This window comes from Cebus imitator, unplaced genomic scaffold, assembly GCF_001604975.1.
Source record: "Cebus imitator isolate Cc_AM_T3 unplaced genomic scaffold, Cebus_imitator-1.0 Scaffold85, whole genome shotgun sequence".
NCBI classification, from domain to species: Eukaryota; Metazoa; Chordata; class Mammalia; order Primates; family Cebidae; genus Cebus; species Cebus imitator.
Window position 1 is genome coordinate 665284 of NW_016107400.1, and position 22192 is coordinate 687475.

Genomic DNA, 22192 nt, shown 5'->3' on the forward strand with positions numbered 1-22192 from the left:
AAAAAAAAAAAAAGAAAGAAAAAGAAAAGAAAAAAAATATTAAAGCTGATGTTTGGATGACAAGAAGGAGCTAAGCATAGAATGTTCTAAGGAGACCAATCCAGGCAGAAGAAACAAACAACAAATCTAAAGGGCCTGAGGAGAGGAATGTGATTAATATATGAAAGATGATGATTTAGCCCATTAACAGGGGCAGGGGAGATGAAGGTAGGAATTTATGAATCTTTGGTTTAAGAAAGGTACTTACAGCAACCTGAGGTGTGGATGGAGAGAAGGCCAAGACAGCCTGGACACTCACAAGATTTAAGAACAGAGGGAGGGGTAAGAAGCAGCAAAAAGGCTTTGAGGTAGGAGGAAAGCCAAGGGTGCAAAGTGCTAGAAGCTAAGAGATGTTTAGAGGGGGAGAGTTGCTTGTGCCCAGCATTGCCCAGATATTAATCTGAGGATAGTAAAGTGTCAATTAGATCTGGCCACTTGGAATTCCTTGGTGACCTTGAAGAGATTAGGAATAGTGGTTAGGTCAAGCTAGATTGGAGAAGGTTTAAGAGGGAATTAGAGGTTAAGGAAGTGGTGTCAAATATTTGGAGAAATTTTATTTAGAGGAGAGCAGAGAAGAGTTTTTAACACTTGGGAGATTCTGGAGCATACCTGTATGCTGATAGGAAGTTCCTGTACAGATGGAAAGCAAAAGCTCAGAGGGGATGGGCCACAGGGTAGACAAATTGATTCCTTAAATTAAATCAGGAATATATTTCAAGAGGGTAGGCTTCAGGGTTTAAGTGACTGAGGTTCAAATCTTGGCTTTGCTATCTTCTAGCTGTGATGTTTAACAAGTTACTTAACTTCTCTGAATCTTTTTTTTTTTTTTAATCACCTTGCCAGAATTGTGAGGACCACATGAGATAACACTAGGTAAAAGTACCTAGCTCAGTGCCTGGCAGATAAGCATTCTTCCAGCAGAGAATGGCTACTTTCTTCTTTACCTCTCAAAATATGTAATTACTTACCAGTTATTTTAGAGAGGCTTAGCCTAAGCCCTATTGATAGACTTTTCACAGAATTTCCTTTCAAAACCGTTACAATTGTACTTTAATTGCTTTCTAATGATAATATACAAGATGAAGCTAATCCCATTCTGTACTAATGATTTGTGATGTGGGATACTTTTCTCTGTGCACTTACAACATAGATGCCTTTAACGTTTCCAGAAATATGTTAGTGACAGCAGGTGTACCACCCTCAATAAACTGGACATGATTTTGTAAGGCTTGCCTTCCAGCCCTTTTCTGATTTGCCATGTCAGAGAGACATTTCTTTAATGTTTGGGGGCATTTTATTTCGGTATTTTAAAAGGATTTTTTGTAAAGTGTTATTTGATGGGTGCACCATAAGTGCGTTAATTCCGGGATGTAGCTGTCTATACTTTTGTGTAAAGCCTGTTGTTGCAGAACTACCTTGGTGCACAGAGCAGTTAATTAAAATCAGAATAGATTGGATGAGAACCTTGGAGATTTTTTTTACTGTCTTGGTTTTTTGGTGGTTTTGGAGTTACATTGCAATCCAGCATGCCTTTCTACTCCTCTCTCCCCTTTATGGGAGCCATGACAGCCACTGATCTGCTTTAAATTATTTGCCTTGGGCAGGTGAACAAGCGGAGAAGTGTTTTAAAATTACTTAGGAATCTAGGACTTAATAGGTAGAAATCACATTATCTACCCTCTTGCCTCTAACTATGACTGTACCCAGCCCACCTGGAATGGGTAATTTATCTTACTCTGTTATTAACACCGTAATTTTCCTGTTCAGTAGGGCTAAGTCTCCCAAGAAATACTAGTATACCTGTCAAGCTGACAAAATCCTACATACTACTAGCTAGCCATTCTTGCCTTATCGCAGTGTTCTCCCACAGGGAATAGTAAATGCTCTTGTTCATCACCGGCCCTCTGTTTCCCATTTACACCCTTTTAGAGAAACTGGAAGAGGAGACCCTATCAGGTTTCAAGCAACCTCTGTAGGACAGCAGTTAAACGATGTTTCTGAGGATTAAATTGCCAAGTCTGTCTTAAGGAGAGGATGAGGGGAATTTGGGAAGAAATGTTCGAGCCCTCAGTGAAGATCTGGCAATTTTCTTTCAAGATCAGAAGGAGGTTTATAGATAAGAGAGAAACATTTTCAGTTATCACCTTAGGGAGAATTCTTTCTACCCCCACAATTAGTTCCAATTTCAGTCCTTTAATAGCATTATCAAATGCAGTGTATGTATATCTATCTATTTAGGTTGAAGAATGAAAAAAAAATATCCTCAAGAGAAAAGTAATTTAGCTTGTATAGCGTTGTTAGTTACAAACTGTTTTCCTTCTGCCCTCTGAAATAACCCTGAATGTAGCTGTTATTTAGGGTTAGGGCTTTCCAGTTTGGCAGGAGATTACTTCTAACCACATTAGGAAATATTTCTTTTTTGGTATTTAAATATCTGTCAGAATGTCCGGGCATGGTGGCTCACGCTTGTAATCACAGGACTTTGGGAGTGGAGGTGGGTGGATCACCTGAGGTCAGGAGTTTAAGACCAGACTGGCCAACATGGTGAAACCCTGTCTCTACTAAATCTACAAAATTAGCTAGGTGTAGTGATACACACCTGTAGTCCCAGCTGCTTGGGAGGCTGAGGCAGGCACATGCCTGTAGTCCCAGCTACTTGGGAGGCTGAGTCAGGAGAATCACTTGAACACAGAAGGCGGAGGTTGCAGTGAGCCAAGATTATGCCATTGCACTCCAGCCTGGGCAACAAGAGTGAAACTCTGTCTCAAATATATATATATATACACACACACACATACATACACACACTCACACACACATACATACATAACACACCGAGTATATATACTCTGACATATATATATGTCAGAGTAAAAAAAGCCTAGTTTGCTGACTTTGGCGAACCTGTTCTGTTAGACTGAGCAGGTCTAAGATAGGTTAACACTGGAGAATCTTGCCACTACCTCCTGCTCTTTCCTGTAATAACACCCTTCTTCACATATGTATATTCCTAGCATAAGACTTCATTCTTCATCCAAACATGTAGACTATGCCATAACAGAATGGCAAATTTCAGATCTTCTCACAGAGCCATGGCCTCCTTTTTAAAAGTAGCCAAATACTTGAATAAGCTGATAGCTCTTCTTTCAGAGATGTTCAGAAGAGGCACTTAGGTTAGAACCAAGGTTGAGAGAATAAAAATTGTGTGGAGGAAGATGAGTTCTCTCGACTCCAGCTAAAGAGCTTTCTTCTGTCTTGTATCAAGATGTTCAAGTTGAGCTGTATGCCTTTCTAGGCCCCCAAACCCCTGAGGACAAGGACCTAGTCAAAATCACTTTTGGTATTTCCAGTACCCACAATATAGCTGGTGCTTCCTAAGTGCTTGTTAAAGTACATGGATTTTTGCCAGGCACAAGGGCTCATGCTTATAATCTCAGCACTTTGAGAGGCCAAGGTGGGTGGATTGCCTGAGGTCAGGAGTTTAAGACCAGCCTTGACAACATGGGGAAATCCTGTCTCTATTAAAAATATAAAAATTAGCCGGGTGTGGTGACCCCCTGTAGTCCCAGCTACTTGGGAGGCTGAAGTAGGAGAATTGCTTGAATGTGGGAGGTGGCAGCTGCAGTGAGCCAGATTGTGCCATTGGACTCTAGCCTGGGTAATAGAGCAAGACTCTGTCTCAAGATGGATGGATGGATGGATGGATGGATGGATGGATGGATGGACAGATGGATGGATGGATGGACAGATGGATGGATGGATAGATAGATAAATAAAGTATGGACAGGTGTGGTAGCTCACGCCTGTAATCCCAGCACTTTGAGAGGCTGAGGCAGGTGGATCATGAGGTTAGGAATTTGAGACCAGCCTGGCCAACATGGTGAAACCCTGTCTCTACTAAAAATACAAAAATTAGCTGGGTATGGTGGCGGGTGCCTGTAATCCCAGCTACTTGAGGAGCTGAGGCAGGAGAATTGCTTGAACCCAGGAGGTGGAGGTTAGAGTGAGCCAAGAATTTGCCATTGCACTCCAGCCTGGGCAACAGAGTGAGACTATGTCTCAAAATAATAATTTTTAAAAAGGTACATGGATTTAAACAATATACAACTTTCCAGTTTTTCCTACTGATTGTGCCTTACCAAGTGGGTCTGCCCATTTTGTGCAAAGTCCTTACTTCTTAGGAAAAATTTATAACCTGTAGATTCCTTGTGTGGAACAAAAGTTTATTTTTTTTTCCTGTGGCCAATTCTATCCCCCCTTTCCTTGTTTATTTTTTTAGTTTTTGAGACAGGAACTTGCTCTGTGGTGCCTATACTGGAGTGCTGTGGCACGATCACAGCTCACTACAACCTCCTGGACTCAAGTGGTCCTCTCTCCTCAGCCTCTCGCAAAGCTAGGACTATAGGTGTGTGCCACCATGCCCAGCTAATTATTATTATTTTTATAGAGATGGAATCTCACTGAGTTGCTCAGGTTGATCTTGAATTCCTGGCCTCAAGCGATCCTCCTGCCTCAGCCTCCTAAAGTACTGGAATTATGGATGTGAGCCACTGTGGCCATCCCCTTTCCTTTTTATTTCATGCTTTCACTTTTTGATTGCTAATACTACAAACTTATCTTTGGTTACACCTGCCTTCAACTCTGCTCCACTGTCTGGTGAATGAGGTGGCTTTTCTCCTACCCAGGAGTAGGTTCACCCTATAATCTGATCACATGATCACTTCTTTTTCTGTTATTTTATTTTTCGTTCTTATTTTTTGAGATGGAGTTTTGCTTTTTGCCCACGCTGGAGTGCCATGGCCCGATCTCGGCTCATTGCAACTTCTGCCTACCGGGTTCATGTGATTTTCCTGTCTCAGCCTCCCTAGTAGCTTGGATTACATGTGCGCGCCACCACTCCCTGCAGATTTTTGTATTTATAGTAGAGATGGGTTTCACCGTGCTGGCCAGGCTGGTCTCAAAATCCTGACCTCAGATGATCCACCCGCCTTGGCCTCCCAAAGTGCTGGGATTACAGGTGTGAGCCACCGCACCCAGCTGATCACTTATTTTTCTGCTCTAGGCCTTTACTCCTACTCCCATCATTTATTGCCAGCTTCGCTTCCTCTACAGTCTCTTAGTCTTTGGTGACTCCTCTGCAGTTTGTGAATATGTCTACATTTAGCCTGGTGACACCGGATCTTCTTCAGCAACTGCCTTCTTTCTTCCTTTCCTTTTAGATTCAAGTTTCTTGAAATAATAATTTATCCTTAGAATCTTTTGAATTCTTCTCATTCACTTTCCAACCTATGATTATGAGCTTCTTTCTTCCTGAACCACTTAGGCAAAGAGCACACATAAACACTTTCCTAAACCTTAGTCCATTGGGCACTTTACATTCCTCCTTGTATTATATTCTGAGAATCATTTGACAGCATTGATAATTTCTTCTTGAAACTAAAACACTCTTCCAGTTCCCCCTGCTCTGAGCATTCTTTTCCCCTCTGTTCTGCTGTGGGATTTCCCCTGCTTGCCCTGTAGATGTGATTTTTCCCATGCCTTCTTCTCTGCTGACCCAGACTATCTAATCAGTCTCTGGGCCCACTCTGGCTTTACATAGTTCCAGTGGGCCATGTGCTCCCAAACCTTTATCTTCAGCTCAGACGTGTATCCATGTATACATCAGCATGTCCCATGAGTACAAAACTCAACTCATCATCTTAACCCATCCCTCTTCACATACAGATACATGCCTCTTCCTGAGGGCTTCATTTTGGCAAGTAATTCCACCATCTATCCCGTTGTGTAATTCAGAGATCCTAGACTTTGTCCTAGACTCTCTTTTCTCTCTACCTTCTCTCACCTGCTAACTCATTCTGCTCATTTATCAGATCTGTGCCTTTTCAAATTTTCCATATTTGCATACCTTGTCCCTCTACTGCAGCAACTTCCTGCTTCCAGCTGGCCCCTTGTTGATCTGTCTGTAAGTGCGGACTCTAATACGCAAATGAGACAGCAAAATGCCCTAATTGTGTCCCGCTACTATAGGATCCTGTCCAGGTTCCTTACCAGGGAATACAAAGTTTTTCATGTCTCTTTGTTTACTACTTGTACCCTCAGCTACCCCCTCTCTTGCCCTCTGACCCAATCAAGCATTTTGTAGTTTCTTTAATGCCATGGTACATGTTGTTTTCTGTTGTTGAAAATTCCTTCTCTTCTCGACTTTCTGGTAAAGTCCCACTTCCACATCAAGTTAGGATGTGTGGCACCTCATTTGAAAAGTCTTCTCTGGTCACCCCTCTGGCCCTGTAGAACTGATCACTTTCCTCTTTGTAGTCCCCCAATAATACATGGTGCAAACCTCCGTTAAAGCACTGATCACCCTGAACTTTCAATTTTTAGTTAACATTTCTAGTACCCTGACTAGACCATGAACTCCTTGAGGGCAGGTACTTTACCTTCCTTACCTAGCACTGGAAACAGCAAGGCATCGGTTTCAGTAAAAGTTACATGCATCATTGGATGTGGTGGCTCATGCCTGTTCCCAGCACTTTGGGAGGCTGAGGCAGGCGGATCACCTGAGGTCAGGAGTTTGAGACCAACCTGACCAACATGGAGAAACCCTGTCTCTACTAAAAATACAAAATTAGCCAGGTGTGATGCCGCATGCCTGTTATCCCAGCTACCTGGGAGGCTGAGGCAGTAGAATCACTTGAACCTGGGAGGCAGAGATTGTGGTAAGCGAAGATCACACCATTGCACTCCAGCCTGGGCAACAAGAATGAGACTCTGTCTCAAAAAAAGAAAAAAAAGTTGCATGCATCATGAATGAATAGAGAGTTTAACAGAAGTTAGTGGGTGGCTCATGCCTGTAACCCTAGCACTTTGGGAGGCTGAGGTGGGCAGATCATCTGAGGTCAGGAGTTTGAGACCAGCCTGGGCAACATGGAGAAACCCCATTGCTACTAAAAATATAAAAATTAGCCAGGCATGATGTCAGGTGCCTGTAATCCCAGTTACTCAGGAGACTGAGGCAGGATAATCGCTTGAACCTAGGAGGCAGAGGTTGCAGAAAGCTGAGATCCTTCCACTGCACTCCAGCCTGGGCAACCAAGTGAGATTCCATCTCAAAAAAAAGAAGTTAATGAATTGCCTACAACCTTGTCCTCTTTGTAGGGGACAAGCCCAGAAAGCCAGATGGTAATTATTGTGAAACCTGTAGGTTTATTAGGTTTATTTTGTACCTTTGCCTTCCCAGAAAAATTGAAGTTAAAAGCATTGTTATAATGCTGATAACACCTGATGTTTATATAGTGCTTTATAGCATACAGACTGTCCAGATGAGAAAAATGAAGTACAGAAAGTCTATTACTTGTTAGAGGTAGGTAACACAGCCCTTAAGTAGTAGAGCAGGACTTGGGACTGAGGACTTCTTATTATAGATTCTATATTCTTTTTATTATTACTGTCTCATATGTCTATCAACTTGTGATTTAAAGAATTACAAAATTTGGCTGAGTGTGGTGGCTCATGCCTGTAATGCCAGTACTTTGGGAGGCTGAGGCAAGTAGATCACTTGAGGTCAGGAGTTCGAGATCAGCCTGGGCAATATGACAAAACCCAGTCTCTACTAAAAATTCAAAAATTAGCTGGATATGATGAAGTGCTCTTGTAATCCCAGCTCCTCAGGAAGATGAGGCAGGAGAATCACTTGAACCCAGGGTGAGCTGAGATCATGCCACTCTATTCCAGCCTGGGTGACAGAGACCCCTGTCTCAAAAAAACAAATTACAAAATTTCTATTTCAGAGGGCTACTCCTCTTCTGTTCCTCTTCTGTTGCCCCCAATCTCTTGCCGACAAAGAAATCATTTACTTTATCATAGACACACTGGGAAGAACCTTCATTATTCTATGTGAACTGTTAATTGCAAGTAAAGGCAGATTAGGTCCTTCTCTTCTGGGAACTTAAAAACCTCAGATAACTTATATGGTGTCAGAGAGAAATGTTTTTGGTGTGCTGAAGATTGAACAAATGTGTGGCTGGGTGTGATGGCTCACGCCTATAATCCCAGCACTTTGGGAGGCCGAGGTGGGTGGATTGCAAGGTCAGGAGATCGAGACCATCCTGGCTAATGTGGTGAAACCCCGTCTCTACTAAACATACAAAAAATTAGCTGGGCATGGTAGCAGGCGCCTGTAGTCCCAGCTACTTAGGAGGCTGAGGCAGGAGAATCGCTTGAACCCGGGAGGCGGAGGTTGCAGTAAGCTGAGATTGTGCCACTACAGCCTGGGTGAAATTCTGTCTCAAAACAAACAAACAAACAAAAAACCTTAGATATTGTATATGATCCATTCATTTGATAGTTCTTGTTAAGCTACCTGTCTAACTGGGTGCTGTAAGACTATCACAATCCCTGGTCACGGGCAAGTTGGGGAGACAGGTGTTAAACAGGGACCCCTGCAGAGGAGAATGAATTATATCACAGGTGCATTGGAGGCAGTGTTGGAAAGCTAAAAAGGACCTAGAGAAGTGAAGAGACCTAAGGTTATGAGCTATATGACCCAGAAAGTTACTTCCCCTTGCTGGTGCTCATTCCTTTTTCCTCTATAAAATGACTCAGTTTGATCAGTTGGCCTTTTAGTTCTTTCCAGTTTATGAAAGTGCCTTTGTTAAAACAATGAGTCAGGAGACAGAGCGAAGCATTCTATTGTATGAACTGATTATCGAATAATAACATTAAATGTTTCATTTATTATCTTTGTAAGCAAAGAGTTCAGGCTCAAAGTGTCTACATTGGCTGCTTTAGTCTACTGAGGAAAACATACTCATATCTCACCTCAGTGTTTGGCATTTGAGTGGGCCCTCTTACAATTATTAGGTTATTCTGACATTTTAGGGACTGGCTCCAGATCCTCCAGATCCTCTTTGTTTTGTGATCATAAAAATCATCAATCCTTTGTCCCCAGTACCTGCATTTGATATGTAAAATGAGAGTAATAAACCAACACTTTTTTTTTTCAGACGGGGTCTCACTCTGTTACCCAGGCTGGAGTGCAGTGGTGCAGTGGCATGGTCTCAGCTCACTGCCACCTCCGCCTCTCAGGCATAAGTGACCCTCTCACCTTAGCTTTCTGAGTTGCTGGGACTACAGGTGTGTACCACCACACCTGGCTAATTTTTGTAGAGATGGGATTTCGCCATGTTGGCCAGATTGGTCTTGAACTCCTGAGCTCAAGTGATCCTCCCACCTTGGCTTTCCAAAGTGCTGGGATTATAGGCATGAACCACCACACCTGGCCAACACTTCTTCTTTTTTTTTTTTTTTGAGATGGAGTTTCACTCTTGTTGCCCAGCCTGGAGTGCAATGGCACCATCTCCAGTCACTGCAACCTCTACCTCCTGGATTCAAGGGATTCTCCAGCTTCAGCCACCCGAGTAGCTGGGATTACAGGTGCCTGCCAACATACCTGGCTAATTTTTATATTTTTAGCAGAGATGGGGTTTCACCATGTTGGCCAGACTGGTCTGGAACTCCTGGCCTCAAGTGATCTCGCCTCAGCCTCCCAGAGTGCTGGGATTACAGGCGTGAGCCACCATGCCCAGCCCAACAATTCTTAATAAACCTACAGAGGCTCTGATTCAGCAAGAAAGCAAATATTTGTTGAGTTTCTGCTATGTGGACAATAGTGCTAGGGAACAGTACTGTACCTAATGAATAAATATCCCCTACCCTGGAGGAATTTATGGGTTGGTAGCAGAAAATAAAGAGGAAGATATATCAGTGCAAGAAAGTATAATATGTGCTGTGATCGAAGTTTAGGATTGGGGGTACAAATGTAAGAGTAGTTTTGCTGGCTGGCAGGAGGGGAAATCAATGAAGGGGCAACATAGTATAGGGAAAAGGATGTTAGGTTTGGAGTCAGCAAACCTGGGTTTATAGAATCTCAACTCTATATTAGCTCTCTGTATATTAGCTATGTATTTGATTTCTTTGAGCCTGGATTGCATCATTTATATAAAGCAATTAATAGTCTTGGCCGGGCGCATTGGCTCACACCTGTAATCCTCGCACTTTGGGAGGCCAAGGTGAGCAGATCACCTAAGACTGGGAGTTTGAGACCAGCCTGACCAACATGGAGAAACCCCATATCTACTAAAAATACAAAATTAGCTGGGCATGGTGGCGCATGCCTGTAATCCTAGCTACTCGGGAGGCTGAGGCAGGAGAATCACCTGAACCCGGGAGGCGGACGTTGCCGTGAGCTGAGATCGTGCCATTGCATTCCAGCCTGGGCAAAAAGAGTGAAACTTCATCTCAAAAAAAAAAAAAAAAAGTCTTCCCCATGATCATTGCAAGTATGTATCCCAGTGTGTATGATAAAGTTCTGTCTCTGAACAAGGCTGTGTTCCTGAATGAAGTGGGTGTTAAGCCAATTGTAATTGCTAAGGTAAGAAAAGGTTTTATTTGAAGTTAGATCTTAAATTAAACCCAATTAAGGATCAGCGATCTTTGAAAGATGGAGTGCCAGCTTCACAGCCCATCTTGTTCTGGCAGATGAGGTGTCTATGCTTACCTCTTGAGTGGGACAAGAACTGTGGTGGAGACAGAGGCGTAAGAAAACTGTGGTCTCTGAAAACGCATCCTCCCCTCTACCCTGGTGGCATGTGTGGATTGAGTATTACTGCTCACCTGTGCTCTCGGACACCGAAAGGACAGTAGAGGCATGTCTTAACTCTGACCTTTTCTCCTTTCCTCCCTTGTACCAGATTTTATCATGTGGGCAACCTGCTGCAACTGGTTCTGCCTGGATGGACAGCCTGAGGAGGTCCCACCACCCCAGGGAGCTAGGATGCAGGCCTATTCCAACCCTGGATACAGCTCCTTCCCTTCTCCAACAGGCTTGGAACCAAGCTGCAAGTCCTGTGGGGCTCACTTCGCAAACACAGCCAGGAAGGTGAGTGCTGACTTATTGGCCTGCTCTGCCACTGTAGCCTTGGGACCATGGGCAAGCACTGCTGACCCCTCTATGAATGCTTGCCACCTTGCCTTTCCCTGTGTAATGCTGGTGATCCAGACCCAGACATGTCCCTTTCATAAAAATGTTCAAGAAGAACTAACCAAGCAAAAGCAAAGCATCTCAGCATAGATTTGGAGTCATTAGATCTGAATTCATTTGTCAGCTTTGCTACTGATTAGCTATATGATTTAACCTCTCTTGAGATTCAGTTTCCCTGTTACAAAGTTGGGATGATAGTAGTCTTCATCTTTCAGTGTTGTGAGAATAAAGGGAGACAAGAAAGCCATGAAGGGTGCCTAGCACGATGCTTAGAATGTTATTTCCTTCATTAGCCACCATCACAAAAGGTCTGACTGCAGATTACCTTGTTCTTTTTATGAAAAACAATGTCAAGGATGCCTCAGGTACATTAAGACCATAACAAAGACTGGAGCTTATTTAGTGTAGCAGATTTCATTTGAAATGCTTGGGAGCCATGCTTCCCAGATGAATGAGCTGGAAGTAAAATTACTGGCTGGATAATGGTGTCTGGGTGTGCACCCTTCCTCTTCCAGGGGCAGTGAATTATCTGTGGTCAAGCATGACTAGGGCAGAAGGTAAACCCTGACCTGGATAAAGAACTCCAGCATTCTGCATTTTTCTGCAGAACGAGAGGTTTGCAGCCCAGAATGCGTGATAGGATATGATGTTAAAATGGTGATTGTGGGAAATTTGAGAGGAAATCATACTTTTAAACCATCTGCTATGTGCAAAGGACTGTTTAAGGAACTTAGATTTTTAAATTTCATTTAATCCTCACAATAGCTATGATATAGGTTTTAGACTCTCCCAAATCCCATTTTACATATGAGAAGCTAAACCTTAGTGTTTAACATTAATAAGAACTCTGAATGTTCCTGACAAATAGCGTGAGAGATATTAAAATACTCATTCTTTTCCCTTGACTTCAGTAGTGCTAATGATCACATAGTTATTAAATGACAGAGCTGGGATTCAAACCCAGGACCTTGATTCCAAAGCCCCCTCCCAGAAGACATTCAGCATGCCGAGCAGAAGATGACAGTTATAGGCCTGAGTACAGAAGCATGGCAATGATTAAAATAAGGTGCTTTTTTTCTTATTCATTGGAAATGAATTACTGAATATCTACTGTGTACCAGGTATTGCCTGGGCTAGGGAGGCAGAGGTGAAAAAGGTCATTCCTGCTTAACAGGGAGCTTGCAGTCAGACAGGGAGGTGGGGGCAGTGTACACCATACAGTGTAACAAAAGTATGTGTAACAAGAGCTTCTGTGGGGGGAAGAAGAATTCCAGTTTGGATGGTAAAAAATGGTTATTGGTACAATATTTTCTTGCTACAAAAGTAGGAATTAATTTTGTGCAATTTACATTGAATTTTGTGAATATTAAGGGTGTTTTCATCTATGAGAATTTTTCATTTGCAATTTCATGCTTAAGTGGATCAGCATTCTTATCTTAAGGGTTTGGCATTTAACAGCCAGGGGCTTTCAAAATGTCTTTTCTAGAAGTGCTTGAATTGAAATGATTACATGGATCCTTCTTTTTCTTTTCCTTTTTCTTCATTATGATCAGTCTTTTCTGAATGTGCGTCGGGTACAGAGCACAGGACTTTATAGAGAAAGCATTCAGAATTTTATAGAGAGAACATAAGTAAGATGTGGCCCTTATGTTCCCTGAGTTTTCAGTCCTAAAGAGAAATGGCAGGCTGTAATTTTGCCACAAGCCAAATATCCCATCTCTATTGGTAATACCTCCCTGTGGTTTAGCAACGACCCTGACAATTTTGGAGGGAGTCTGGCACCCAGCCTCTTTAGTTGGACCAGTTGGAGGAGGAGGTTGTGCTTGGAGCCTGGAAGGTGGAAGGTGATATTCAGATCTCAGAGTGGAAAGAGAGGACTGGATCTTCGGTGCTGGTAAAAGGGGAAAGGAAATAAAAGGTGACTGTGTTAACTTTTCTGGAGCATCCACCTTGTGCTAAGGTTTTATATACATTCTCTTATGTAATACTTCCCATGTTCCAGGAAAGAGGGATGGGAGGAGTAGGAGTAAGGGAAAGGCAATTGGCAAACGGCAGCCAGCAGAGCCCTGCACACAGCATTCCTGAAAGGTGGTGGTGCTCGCCTGAGGTGCCACGGCCAGTTCTGTGATGCTGGATATCTGAGTGCATGCTGGGCATTTCTGCAGGCATATTGGTTGCCTCCACTAATTCATCTTTCATGCTACCTGGTTACTCAGTTGTTTTGAACCATTCACTAGAATTAATTTATTTTATTTTTATTTATTTATTTTTTTGAGATGGAGTCTCACTCTGTCACCCAGGCTGGAATGCAAATGTGGGATCTCAGCTCATCACAACCTCTGCCTCCCGGGTTTAAGTGATTCTCCTGCCTCAGTCTCCCAAGTAGCTGGAATTACAGGTGCACACCACCACACCAGGCTAATTTTTGTATTTTTAGTAGAGACAGGATTTCACCATGTTGGTCAGGCTGGTCTTGAACTCCTGACAGCAGGTGATGCAACTGCCTCAGCCTCCCAAAGTGCTGGGATTACAGGTGTGAGCCACTGTGCCTGGCTCATTTGCTAGAATTTATGCATAAGCATGTCCTTTGCTCATTCTGCCTGCATTTGTAGACAGTCCTTTTTTCCTTTCCTTTTGTTCTCTCCTGCCACTGCAAACTGGGATTTTAGCCTCAAGCCCTGTCCTGTTCCTATAGGGTATGTTTCAGATGGCCAGCTTATTTCCCCCATGAGCCAGCAAGTGCATAGAAGTTAGGTTGCTGTCTTTGCATTCTGATCTTGCACCCAACAAGCCACACACATTTGAAGAAAAAGAATAGAGAGTTGTTTGGATCTGGCTGATTGAGCAACGCAGGCTTTATAATTGTGTCGAGCTAGGTCTTGTCAAACTGTATGGACTTAAGTAATGTTCCATGTCAGGCTCACAGGTTTATGGCATTGAAGCCTCTTTGTTTCAGTCTCAGTCATCCTAAGCACACTTCATTTCTCAATAGAAAAGTTTTAGATGTGAATGAACCCCAAATACCCATTTTCTGCCTGTTTGGTGACTGGTCCCAGAACCGTTACAATGCTGGCGTAGCCATGCATCCTTTTAACTCCATCTCTGAACAGTGTATTGTTTGGTTATAACTACGTGGAGAATTAGGGAGCTTGATCTGTGTCCTTTGCAATGCCTTCTAAGTCTTAAGATCCAAAACTGGATGGTAAATATTATTTCCTTTTCCCTTTACTATATGAATGATACTCAGATAAAACTTATTATCTTAACTGTGCAGACATTTACTTCAACCCCACACAAGAGTGTCTGTGATCTCAACTATGAGAATCTTGTCTCTTGAGCATTCTTTTTTTAGCTTGAACAGCTTTCTACATTTAGAAAAGGAGGAGCAGAAATATTTAAGTTACTACTTAAGTCACCACAGGATAAAAAGTTTTTAACTTCTTTAAAGGATTAGTAAGGGTGCCCTCGAGGCCAATCCCAGTGTGCTCAGGAATTGCCTCTCTTATTGGGGCTGTGACATGCTTTTGGCCAGAATAGAGCTCAGCCAGATGTCACTGTAGTCACTAAGCCTGTGGGGTGAGAGGCCGAGGATTGCTTCCTGTGGGCTGAGTAAGCCTTCCTGTGTTGTCAGCGATGGTCAGAGTAGCTGCTGCCAGGCAGTACCAGCTTGCCTGTCAGGCGCTCTTGTTGCCTGAGACACTCTGTGCTTTCAGGAATGAGAATGCCCTGATGTCCAGGGGGCCTCCCGTCACTGTCTAAATATTTGTCTTGGATATGGTCATAAGCACCACTGAGTTCCCAGCACTCTGAGTGGGCGTTTCTGGAGTGGGGAGCCTGTGTCCACAGGGCAGTGGGTGGGCAGTTTGGAGAAGGGAAGCCAGGTCCATGACTCAGAAATGCTCTGTGCTTGAATAGGACTGAGCTACGCAGCATGGCCTGGTGGAAAGAACGTGATCATGGGCATTAGCCTCTGACAGACCTTCAGTATGAATCCCCGCTCTCCTGTTTATTGCCTGACCTTGAATACAATAGTTGATCTCCCTAAGCCTCGGTTGCTTTGTCTGTGAATCAGGGAAGAACACTCATACCTGCTTTGCAGTGTCACTTTGAGAATTAAATGACAAGCTAGCACATAAAAGCACCTCAGTAAATTAATACTAATATTAATTGTAATCACCACCATCACCATAACCGTCATGAAGACATAATTTAAGATTTGAAGGCCAGGCGTGGTGGCTTATCCCTGTAATCCCAGCACTTTGGGAAGCCAAGGTGGGTGGATCACAAGGTCAAGAGATTGAGACCATCCAGGCCAACATGGTGAAACCCCGTCTCTACTAAAAAATACAAAAAATTAGCTGGGCATGGTGGCGCACGCCTGTAGTTCCAGCTACTTGGGAGGCTGAGGTGGGAGAACTCCTTGAACCTGGGAGGTGGAGGTTGCAGTGAGCCGAGATCACACCACTGCACTCCAGCCTGGCGCCTGGTGATAGAGTGAGACTCTGTCTCAATAAATAAATAAATAAATAAATAAATAAAAACAACAGCAACAAAATATATATATATATAGTTTAGGATTTGAATCCTGGCTCTCATCATTAGCTTATATTGCCTAGCTATAATAATTAAAACAAGGCTGGGCATGATGGCTGATGCCTGTAATCCCAGCACTTTGGGAGGCCAAGGTGGGCAGAACATCTGAGGCCAGGAGTTCGAGACCAGCCTGACCAACATGGAGAAACCCCATCTCTACTAAAAATACAAAATTAGCTGGGTGTGGAGGCACATGCCTATAATCCCAGCTACTCGGGAGGCTGAGGCAGGAGAATCACTTGAACCCAGGAGGCGGTGGTTGCAGTGAGCCGAGATCGTGCCACTGCATTCCAGCCTGGGCAACAAGAGTGAAACTCTGTCTCAAAAAGAAAGAAAAATTAACACAGCTAACATTTGTTGAGGACTCATTATGTGTCAGATATGCTAAATGCATTCTCTCTCAGTCCTCACAACAACCCCATGAGGTAGAATCTGTTATCACCCTCATTTTACAGATGTGGAAGCTGAGCACCAGAGAGGCTAAATTACATACCCAAGTGACACTGCAAGAAATGAGGGAGGGAGACTTAATAAAAATGCAGAGCGTTTTGATTCTAAAGCTGGTAGTCTTGATTAATACCTCAGGTTCTTCATGAGTAAATAAAGTAAGCCCCAAATTAAATAATAAATGTGAAGTGTCCTGTACATGGATATACACAATACACACTGGAGGTCTGCCACCCCTGAATGGCTTTTAATCTAAAATCTGAAAGTGGCTTACACCCTTAGATATGAGAAAGAGCTTAGTAAAAGTAAGAGTGATCCTGCTGGGCGCGGCACCTCTGAAGCTCCCATCCCACCTTCTATTTTGTTCTGTCAGTCTGACATGGTTTCCTGTATCTCTTGCTCTAAGCAGCAGACCTGCTTGGACTGTAAGAAACATTTCTGCATGACCTGTTCCAGCCAAGTGGGGAATGGGCCCCGCCTCTGCCTTCTCTGCCAGCGGTTTCGAGCTACGGCCTTTCAGCGAGAGGAGCTCATGAAGATGAAGGTGAAGGACTTGAGGGACTATCTCAGCCTCCATGACATCTCTACCGAAATGTGCCGGGAGAAAGAAGAGCTGGTGCTCTTGGTGCTTGGCCAGCAGCCTATAATCTCCCAGGAGGGCAGGACTCATGCCCCCACCTTGTCCCCAGACTTTCCTGAGGAGCAGGCCTTCCTCACCCAGCCTCACTCCAGCACGGTTCCACCTACCTCACCTAACCTTCCCTCTTCATCTGCACAAGCCACCTCTGTTCCTTCAGTCCAGGTTCAGGAGAATCAACAGGTAAGGGCCCATTTGTAGTCTCTCCCAGTCTGTGCCAGTTTGAGGGCTCATTTTCATTTTCCTCTCCTGCCTCATTGTGGGGTTGGGGTATAAGGCTCAGTGTCTTGATCACGTGAAGCCTTTCTGACTATTGGTGCACCAGTAGTGTTTTCTGGATATCAGACTCATGTTTTGGTTTTCTTCAGAGGTGATATGCACAGTACCATTTTTTTTTGTTTTGTTTTAATACACAACTATCCTCGTTAGACATTTTTTAAAGTTCATCATTCCAGAAATATTTTGAGAAAAATAACCATTAAGCCTTCAAATTTAGTTCTGTTCCAATTTGTCCTCCAGCTTAACTCCTTAGTTACTTAGAAACCATCACAAGGAATATAGGAAAGCAAAGGGCTATGTGGAGGCAAGGGAGGATGGGGAAACAGACAAAGACGCTGTTTCTCTTCCTGGTCGCTGTCTGGGAGCAGCAGTAGTTGGCATGCTGTGCTTGTAAGCGGCTTCTTCGTGATCCTGGGGGCTTGGAAGCGGTAAGCTAAGAGCAGCACATTGACTGAATCATGACCCAGGCCTGGGGAGTACAGAAATGAATAATACATGGCCTGTGTCCTCAAAAAGCCCCCCGAGAAGGGAAGGTAGACATGTAGACCAACAAACTACTAGATTAGAGTGAGGCCAGTGGACATAACCGTTGCACAAGAAGTGATGTTGCACAAGTGCCATAGTAACCCTGTTATTTATAGCGGCGGTCCCCAACCTTTTTGGCAGCAGGGACCCGTTTTGTGGAAGACAATTTTTCCACAGACTGGGGTGGGTTGGTTTCGGGATGAAACTGCTCCACCTTGGATCATCAGGCATTAGTTAGATTTTCATAAGGAGCACGCAACCTAGATCCCTTGCATGCCCACTTCACAACAGGGTTCACGCTCCTACGAGAATCTAATGCCACCGCTGATCTGACAGGAGGTGGAGGTCAGGTGGTAATGCTCGCTTGCCAGCCACTCATCTCCTGCTGTGCATCTGGGTTCCTATCAGGCCACGGACCAGTACCAGTCTATGGCCCAGGGGTTGAGGACCCTTGATCTAAAGGGCTTGGACAATATGGGGGAATTAGGAACTACAGGATCCAGTTTCCACATCCTCTTTTGTCATTGACTTCTTGGTCACCCTGGGCAAATGTTGAGCCTACGACAATGAAATGGGGTTAGTAATCACCGACTACTTTTGATCTTGCCAGGATGTAGAGACCTGAATGTGTGATACCATGTTTAAAAGAGCTCCAAGCTACTTAGAGCTGGTATAGTGCTAGTGCTGTCAGTTCCCACACACGATGTGGATGGTTGCTGCCGCTTGTTTATGATCACCTCCTTTGCCAGGACTGAGCCCCCTGATTCAGCTCTAGACAAGCACTGAGGCATAAAGGCCAATGTGATAGCATAATTTAACTGCAGTAAAATCGTTTAGCTCCCTCTTTGGCCTAAGCATATTTTTCTCTGCAGCTGGACTTTAACTCTTTCTAAGCTCTCACTCTTGGTGTGCTAAACAGATTTTAACTCCTGCTATACATTCTTCCCTTTGCTTGTTTTTTTGGAGCACTCTATGTATAAAGAGCCAGAAGAATCTGAGGAATTATTTTTCCATAAAGAAACTTGGCTGGGCATGGTGGGTCATGCTTTTAATCTCAGCACTTTGGGAGGCCGAGGCAGGCAGATAGTTTCAGCCCAGGAATTTGAGACCAGCCTGGCAACATGGCAAAACCCTGTCTCTATAAAAAATATAAAAATTAGCTGAGTGTGGTGGTGGGCACCTGTAGCTACTCAAGAGGCTGAGGTGGGAGAGTCATTTAAGCCTGGGAGGTCAAGGCTGCAGTGAGCAGTGAGCAATGATCATGCTAAATTATACTCCAGCCTGGGCAACAGAGTGAGAGCCTGTCTCAGAAAACAAAAACAAAAAACCAACCAAACCTTTAGGTAGATTTTTTCAGTGAAAGATTATAAACTGGCCGGCTCACACCTGTAATCCCAGCACTTTGGGAGGCCAAGGAGGGAGGATCACGAAGTCAAGAGATCAAGACCATCCTGGCCAACATGGTGAAACCCTGTCTCTACCAAAAATACAAAAATTAGCTTGGCGTGATGGCACAGGCTTGTAGTCCCAGCTACTCCAGGAGGCTGAGACAGGAGAATCACTTGAACCCGGGAGGCAGAGGTTGCAGTGAGCCAAGATCACGCCACTGCAGCCTGGTGACAGAGTGAGACTCCATGTCAAAAATAAATAAATAAAAAGGCTGGGCGCAGTGGCTCACACCTATAATCCCAGCACTTTGGGAGGCCGAGGCAGGCAGATCACCTGAGGTTGGGAGTTCGAGACCAGCCTGATCAACATGGAGAAACCCCATCTCTACTAAAAAAATACAGAATTAGCCGGGTGTGGTGGTACATGCCTGTAATCCCAGCTACTCAGGAGGCTGAGGCAGGAGAATCACTTGAACCTGGGAGATGGAGGTTGCAGTGAGCCAAGATTGCGCCATTGCACTCCAGCCTGGGCAATAAGCGTGAAACTCCATCTCAAAAAAAAAAAAAAAAAAAAAAAAAAAAAAAAAAAAAAAAAAAAAAAAAAAAAAAAAAAAAAAGAAAGGATTATAAACTTCCTGTCATTAACTAGAAATTTTCAGATTGCACCTGAAAGTCACCCTATATACAAGATCAAATTGGGTACTTTCCCTCTGGGATTTTCAAGATACCTTAATGTCTGCTCACATGCCCTGTTCTGATGAGACCTGCACTTTGCAAGCAGGAAAAACAGGTATGGAAGAATTTAGTAACTTATGCAGTACTATCTGACAAGTTCACAAGTGATCTGCACCTAGAATGTACATTTCCTTATAACACTTGCTCAACCAGGGTTCTTTCTTTTACCTTTAGTGCCTTGGCAATCAATAGTTGCCAGGCAAGAAAGTATATACAATAAGCACAACTATGGACAGGTACTCGTTTTGGAGTTTGATTTAGCCAGTGGGCAAACTGGAAAGACAAGAGCATAAATTGCAACATGAGGTGGTTTCTCTTTCTAGGAAACAGGACATCTGAAAGATATCTACTTAAGAATAGGTTAGGCTCTGAAGGATTCCAGGGTAATTCCAAGGTGATACTGAGAGACCAGTGAGGATCTAGAGTAAGCTAAGAGAAAATTGTTGATGAAGACATTGATTCGGCTGCATCTCCATACATATGTATTATGTATTTGATCTTGCCTTCATTTGGCATTTTGTTATTTCTACTTTTCATTTCCATTGCAGTTGTTTGCCTCTTCTTGTTTAGCTCCATATTATGCATCCTAATGTGGGATGAGTGGCTGGGGTCAGTGGGTGACTTTGGTTTCCCAAATTGTCCCTTCACTGGCATCCCTAGAATCTGGTAGAAAAGGCCTCTGAGCTCAGATACTTCTTTGGTCTGAGCTCACACCAGGCCCTTTGCCTGCAGGGAGCAGTGGGTGAAGAGGATCTACTTATGGGGTTTGTGGCTTAAATGGTGATGGAATTAGGAGGCTCACAGTTCTGACTACTCTTTGGCCAAACCTCCTAAAGGAGTACTCAGCAGAAACCTTTGGAGAAGTGAGAATTCTAAGCAGAATGAATCTCCATAAGCATAGGCATTACATTGTCTTTTTTTTTTTTTTTTTTTTTTTGAGATGGAGTTTCACGCTTGTTGCCCAGGCTGTAGGACAATGGCACGATCTTGGCTCATGGCAACCTCTGCCTCCCAGATTCAAGCAATTCTCCTGCCTCAGCCTCCCTAGTAGCTGAGATTACAGGCATGTGCCACCACATCTGGCTAATTTTTGTATTTTTAGTAGAGACGGGGTTTCACCATGTTGGTCAGGCTGGTCTCGAACTCCTGACCTCATGATCTGGCCGCCTCAGCCTCCCAAAGTGCTGGAATTACAGGTGTGAGCCACTGTGCCCGGCGACATTGTTTTATATAGTCTTAGGCTAATAGATTCGTAGATACATTAAAATACTTTTTGACTAGGTCTGGACACAGCTCTTAGTAATGGTGTGCTTGACATGGGGAGCACATTTCAGAATGTGAGAGTAGTTAGTAGGCAGAAAAGAGAGAGACTAGGGTGGTGATGGTCTGGAAACTTTGTCTCATCAGTGTCAGATAAGGAAGCCAGGGAGATTTAGTGTGAAGGAGGGGAAAACATGGTTTAAACAGTTTGGGGGAAAAAAAAAACAACCAGTAGACTATGATCTGAGGGGCAGAACCAGGGATAGGGATGGCAGTCTTGGATCAGTGTCAAGAAAAACCTTGATGTCAGATAGAGAGCAGTCCAGCAGTGGAATGGACACAGTGACCTTCTCTTCACCTGCAGTGCTCAGGCTGAGATTAAATTGGTGGTGAGTGGTGGCTACTGCCATCCTGGTGTGTGCAGAATTAATGCAGTTTTGTTCTAGAGGGCATCTTTGTCTGTTGAAATCTATTTGTGTTGTTTCTCTGCTTGACCAAGTTGCTATGAGACAGCAGGCTTTTGTAATGATGCTGTGAGAGGCTCCAGAATTCTGGGCGAGATGGGAATACATCATGGACATTGTGTGATTTGAAAAGAGGCCCATACGATGCAGATCTCTGGGACATCTCTGGATGTGATGTTACTTTTCTCTTCCCACAGGCCAATGGCCATGTGTCTCAGGATCAAGAGGAACCCGTCTACATGGAGAGCGTGACCAGAGCACCTGCTGAGGATGAGACCCAGGTGGGGCCTCTGCTTGGGTCTGTCCCTTCACCTTTGCTCTTTCACTGGTGTTCTTAGGAACCTCTTAGCAGACTCAGGTGGAGAGAGAATAAGTGTGTGATGATAGTGCTTCTGAAATTGTGTTTTGGGGGTGGGGTTTAGTGTTAGTGTTTCAGATTAGCTTGTGAAGCTGTCAGTTGTGAGGTCATAGTGGAGACTGAGAAGCCTCATGGCCCATTGTATTTCCAGTCTCTTGACTCTCTAGGAGCTGCCAGAGGGCAGGCTTAGAGTGCTGCTGTGAAAATCTTGTTCTTAGGCCGGGCGCGGTGGCTCAAGCCTGTAATCCCAGCACTTTGGGAGGCCGAGGCGGGTGGATCACGAGGTTAAGAGATCGAGGCCATCCTGGTCAACATGGTGAAACCCCATCTCTACTAAAAATACAAAAAATTAGCTGGGCATGGTGGTGCGTGCCTGTAATCCCAGCTACTCAGGAGGCTGAGGCAGGAGAATTGCCTGAACCCAGGAGG

General features: G+C 44.0%; 1 protein-coding gene across 1 annotated transcript in view; it reads left to right on the forward strand.

The window, feature by feature from the left end:
* RFFL (ring finger and FYVE like domain containing E3 ubiquitin protein ligase) overlaps positions 1–22192 on the forward strand; it is an 87328-nt gene that overhangs the window by 55926 nt on the left and 9210 nt on the right. The window contains exons 2-4 of the mRNA XM_017534231.2: positions 10788–10975; positions 16527–16937; positions 21603–21686. Of these exons, the coding sequence (XP_017389720.1) occupies positions 10796–10975; positions 16527–16937; positions 21603–21686 (675 nt within the window). The 5' untranslated portion in view covers positions 10788–10795. The remainder of the gene's footprint in view (positions 1–10787; positions 10976–16526; positions 16938–21602; positions 21687–22192) is intronic.